The sequence below is a fragment of the Danio aesculapii genome, chromosome 12 (assembly GCF_903798145.1).
Source record: "Danio aesculapii chromosome 12, fDanAes4.1, whole genome shotgun sequence".
Classification (NCBI taxonomy): Eukaryota; Metazoa; Chordata; class Actinopteri; order Cypriniformes; family Danionidae; genus Danio; species Danio aesculapii.
Genome location: NC_079446.1, coordinates 724,852 through 730,851, shown reverse-complemented (window position 1 = coordinate 730,851; position 6,000 = coordinate 724,852). Strand labels below are relative to the sequence as shown.

At 38.0% G+C, this 6,000-nt stretch overlaps 1 protein-coding gene across 2 annotated transcripts in view; it reads left to right on the top strand.

Annotated features, from left to right (window-relative positions):
- wu:fj29h11 (uncharacterized) overlaps positions 1-6,000 on the top strand; it is a 73,080-nt gene that overhangs the window by 33,139 nt on the left and 33,941 nt on the right. For both annotated transcript variants that reach the window (XM_056470206.1, XM_056470207.1), the window contains 2 exons: positions 484-603; positions 4,805-4,946. In XM_056470206.1, the coding sequence (XP_056326181.1) occupies positions 484-603; positions 4,805-4,946 (262 nt within the window). The remainder of the gene's footprint in view (positions 1-483; positions 604-4,804; positions 4,947-6,000) is intronic.

Below are 6,000 nucleotides of genomic sequence, written 5' to 3'. Positions count from 1 at the left end.
TGGACTCTCCTTTGGTTATGTTGATGCTGTTGTTGCTCCATTGACTTCCATTATAATCACATTTACTGATTGTAAAGCCATGACAGCAGATAATCATGCATTCTTGAATGTTGCTGGTTTTCCCTGTTGGGAAGAGGAACAGTCTGTCATTTCTACTGTTGATCATCAGTTGTAGGGTTTTTGTGAGACATTTGAACACTTATCATGATATGTGTTGTGAGAAACTCAATATAATCCCCTCAGCTGTCAGAACACATTAAATACAGCAAGTTTATTTCCTCACACACGTTATAATCTGCTGTTTTACTCCACTGAACACCATATAAAGGCCAGAAACTTTTGCACATGCCAATATAAAGGGTTCTAAGTCTGAATTTGCCAGTGTTTTGAATAATTTCACACTTGACTGTATATTTTAGCTATAATTTTATGTTGTGCATTATATGTTATGCACATTTAATCAGTTTGTTTTCTTGTTTTAAGGCTGAGAAGCGTTTGGTGTCGATGACGCGGCGAGATTTGAGCCATAATATCCTGGAAGTGTCTCACACTGGAGGAGAAGAGCGCTGGCTGGTGCTCAAGAAGATGCTGTTCCCCAAAAAGGCACGTTTATATGAACTTGATCTGTGCATATGCGCCTATAAACCCTCGTGCTTGAATATATAAACTTCATGCATGCATAAACACACAAATAACACTCGGGCAAACATACACAATAAAATTCACAATTCACGTAGAGTTGAAGTCAGAATTATTAGCCCCCCTTTGAACTTTTTTTTCAATATTTCCCTAATGATGTTTAACAGAGCAAGGAAATTTTCACAGTATGTCTGATAATATTTGTTCTTCTGGAGAAAGTCTTATTTGTTTTATTTCGGCTGGAATAAAAGCCGTTTTAAATTTTTTATGAACCATTTTAAGGTCAATATTATTAGCCCCTTTAAGCTATATATTTTTCTATAGTCTTCAGAACAAACCATCATTATACAGTAACTTGCCTAATTACCCTAACTTTATCCTAATTACCCTAGTTAAGCCTTTAAATGACACTTTAAGCTGAATACTAGTCAGATATCTAGTCTAATATTATGTGCTGTCATTATGACACAGAGAAAAGACATCAGTTATTAGAGATGAGTTATTAAAACTATTGTGTTTAGAAATGTGTTGAAGTAATCTCTTCGTTAAACAGAAATTGGGGTAAAAAATAAACAGGGGGGCTAATAATTCAGGGGGGCTAATAATTCTGACTTCAACTGTCTATACCTTTTAAAAGTATTTCACAACAAGGGACACTGTACATCAGGGGTGTCCAAACTCGGTCCTGGAGGGCCGGTGTTCTGCAAAGTTTAGTTCCAACCCCAATCAGACACACCTGGGCTAGCTAATCTAGCTCTTACTAGACCAGGGGTCACCAAACTTCTTCCTGGAGGGCAGGTGTCCTGCAGATTTTAGCTCCAACCCTAATCAAACACACCTGAACAAGCTAATCAGGGTCTCACTAGGCATACTTGAAACACCCAGGCAGGTTTGTAGAGGCAAGTTGGAGCTAAACCCTGCAGGGACACCGGCCCTCCAGGACTGAGATTGGTGACCCCTGTACTAGACTTTCTAGAAACATCTGTGCAGATGTGTTGAGGCAAGTTAGAGCTAAAATCTGCAGAACACCGGCTCTCCAGGACAGAGTTTGGACACCCCTGCTTTACATTGATTAAGTTCACGCTTAGCTGATTATTGTTAATAAAGCTTGTTTGGCATGCTGTCCCGGGAGAGAGCCCTGAGCTTGTAAGATCCTCAAGCCCTGGGCTCCCCCCTGTTGCAGGGCGAGAGGGGAGTTTGAGCTCAGGTAGATCTCGATGATTTCCCCTTGGTTATTGTAGTTAAGTGTGAGCTATGGATACTGAGAAGAGGTGTACTCAGAGCTTGGCTAAAAATATTTTGGATTAATTGTTTAGGATGCTTGTTTTTGAACTGTGGGAGGAAACCGGAGGACCCGGGGAAAACCCACACGAGCACGGGGAGAATGAGCAAAACTCCGCACAGAAATGTCGCCTGGTTTGGAAGGAAATTTAAACCAGGGGTATTCTTTCTATGAGGCAACAGTGCTAATCACTGACCACCGTGTCGCCTGTTTGATAGGAGGGAAAGTAGGGTTGGGTGGGGGTGGGGGGTTTCTTCAAGATATTGAGATGAGAAAACTCTGGTTATTTATAGTGAGTTAAGAATCATCTGATAGGATAATTAGTCATGAGCTAATGCTGGAACAATCATAAGCACGTGATCCTCTGGAAATTTGCTTATAAATAAACTTCACTTTGAGAATATGTGAAATCCATTCAATAACAGTCAAATTGCAGGAAAAGTAGTCAATAAAAAAAGTGGTTTATAAACACACACACACCTGTGAATCACTGTGTCTGTGACAGAGCAAAATTCTGACAATATGTGAAATCTATTCAAAAAACCTAAAGAAATAAACACACACACACACACACACACACACACACACATATATAACTTAAAACAAACAGAAAAGATGCTCAATTATCCGAAAACCACTTGGAATTGACAAGCAGTTACAGGCCTCTAGTGGTTACAGCTTGACATTACACAGGGTTTCTTTTTTCATCCAGATGCTGCTAATCTGCCTCCTCAAACATTGTGTTTGAATAGAAGAGTCTCTATTCTAATTAGAAATTCTGCACTAATAAAAAAAAATTATAATAGTAAATAATTTTAACAATCTCACGGTGAAAAAAATGATATTAATAACAGTATGAATATTATTTATTTATTTATTTATTTATTTATTTATTTATATATATATATATATATATATATATATATATATATATATATATATATATATATATATATATATATATATATATATATTAAAAACCAAATCCTCTCAGAAATCAAAAAGAAAAATATTATTAAACAAAAACAAATTTGAATGAAGAAAAAAAACATTAAAAATTAATTTAATCAGTGTAAAAAATATTAATATTTTGACTAGTGTGATTCCAATTTAAAGTGTGATCATAGGGTGTACTCACACTAGGCACGGATGTCTTGAACCGTGCTGGGGCACGATTGTCCCCTGTTCCCTCTCCTCCTTGGTCTGCACTCACACTGCAATTTTACCTTCCGAGTCTGAGCACACTTCCATCATTGATGATGTGACTGTTCAGTTTAACAGAAGAGAAGCGATCTCGCTTCGCACAGTAGACATTACTTTAGTTCTACTGTTTTGTATAATTTTAAGTTGTTTGTGATGCAGTGACACACAGTCAAGTCTTTTGCTGAACAGGTCAGCCACTCATAAATGATCATAATAAGTCCTGGAGCTGCAGGTATCAGGAGGTTTGCTGAAGGTGCAGCCGTCGTGCAGTGAGGGGTTTATATCTTTAATAAACTACGACAGTTCATGTTCACAGTAAAAATGATTAACAGATCCATATGAAGCAAGCATTCTCTTAAAGTGACGTCTCGTCTTCAGTTTCGGGCTCAGGCGCACTTTGCACTCACACTACAAGCGTACCGCACCAAAGCCCAACTGAACCGCGTTCCGGCACATCTCTTCCAACTTCATCCGGGCCTCATTCGGAGCACTCACACTCGTCAACTGAACTGGGAAATCAGTTGTCAAACGTGCCTGGGCATGGTTCTGATAGCCTAGTGTGAGTACACTACTATTGTACATCCCTAATTCTACCCAATACCTTAACACTACTATCAATAAGCAGATAATTAGTTCTTTATTGCGCAAAAAGTTAACGGTTTGTTAATCGCAGATTCATTAATTAATTAATTTCATGTTTGTAATGAAATGTGCACTATGGTGTGAGCAGTGCTGTGTTTTTACCTGCGCTCGTGTCCTGGTTTAACCTGCTGTTTATGAGTGTGTGTTGTGCTCATGATGCTACGTCAGCTTTATGATGCTGCGTTCGGGGATCTGGACGTTACGCAAGTGTTCCTTTGCTTTTACCTCAGGTGAACGGCATGTTTACACACTCTTTCAGACTTCAGACAGGGTGTGTGTGTGTGTGTGTGTGTGTGTGTGTGTGTGTGTGTGTGTGTGTGTGTGTTTCTGCTGTCTGCTGAGACTGCTTGAACATCGTGTTCTCAAACACAGCAGAGACTTTCTGTCTTTTAACATACAATGCATTAAAGGAGCCCTATTCTGCCCCTTTTTACTTGCTATAAAATGTGTCTCTGCTGTCTTGTGTGTGTGTGTGTGTGTGTGTGTGTGTTTGAGCTGAGAATAGCACACAGATAATGTTCTCAAGCTCTCTGAAACTGACCCTTTCAGGCTTTAGATCCTATTTGTGCCGTTTTGGTGACTGTCGCTTTAAATGCAAATGAGATTGTGCTCTTTTCAGAAGAGGGCGGAGCTACAGACGCCACCATAGTAAAACAGCAGTGTGTGTGTTGTGAGTGCTGGTCAGGTGTGCATGTGTGCTTCAGTGTGAGTGTGTGCCTCAGTCTTCTGTCATCTCTCATCTAAAACTCCACATCTATAATCCTCTTAGTCTATGCTGACATTATCTTCAGCAGCTCAAACACTCTAATGGCTAATGGACAGACGGCTGCTTCTCACTCAGGGCTGCTGTTGATGCAGTTTAAAATCTCAACATTTTTAGTACTGTGTATTGTTAATGCTGTGATGCTGGAGTATACAGAGATTTCTTTGGCCCAAACACTGAACCTTTTCTTTCTACAAATGCACAGGTATTGATTTTAGCTGGTGCTGTGTGTTTTCTGCGTACACACACTGATCTGTGAATGTGTTTTTCTGCAGATTAAAGACGACGTGGAGTCCACAGAACTGGCACTGGCCTTTCAGATCCGCAGCTCATCCTGCGCTGATGTTAAACCACAGAAACAGCCTGTCTTCGCTTTTCTGCCGCTGCGCAGCTTCGGTTTCCGCTTCATCATCCAGGGTTTGACTCTCAATACATCTAACAACCATGAAGTAAAGTGAAGTATAGTATAAGTGAAGTGAAGTATAGTTTAAAAACACATACAGATGAAGTCAGAATGATTCCCCCTCCTGTGAATTTTGTTTCTTTCTCCAATATCCCCCAGATGATGTTTCTCAGATTGAGGAGTTTCTCACAGTATTTCCTCTAATATTTTTTCTTCTGGAGAAAGTCTTATTTCTTTTATTTCAGCTAGAATAAAAGCAGTTCTTAATAGTTTTAAAGCAATTTTAAGCTCAATATTATTAGCCCCCTTCAGCAATATTAGTGTTGGATTGTCTCCAGAATAAACCACTGTTATACAATGACTTGCCTAATTACCCTAACTTTACCCTAATTACCCTAGTGAAGCCTTTAAATGACACTTTAAGCTGGATACTAGTCACATATCTAGTCTAATATTATGTGCTGTCATCATGGTGAAGAGGAATCAGTGATTAGAAATGAGTTATTAAAACTCCTTTCAGATGAGATGTTAAACCGAGGTCCTGACTCTCTGTGGTCATTAATAATCTCATGGCACTTCTGGTAAAGAGTAGAGGTGTAACCCTGGTGTCCTGGACAAACTCCCTCTATATTTGGAGTATTCAACAAGGCAGCATTTCTTATTGTCAGTTAAAGTATATGTTAGTACTAAAATAATTAAAATGACCTTAATAAAAGACTAATACATGTGATTAAAAGCACACTGCTATGACTTATAATATAAGAATAATATATAATTCAAAATACCAACATAATAATGTTAAGCTTGATTATGTCTTAGTTACTTCTGACATTTCAGATTTTCATTACCAGTACAAAACTAAAAGAAACTAATATTTTTTTTAAATCAATATGCATTATTTGTAATCTTATAGTAATAAAAATACTAATATTATAATTATGATTATTATTTTTATTCTAATAAAGTGGTTAAGTACAAGAAAGTTGCTAAAAATTTAGCTCAAATTCAAATACATTTTATTTGCGGCATTTATTAAACATAGTTCAACATTGTTACGAACCCCAGATT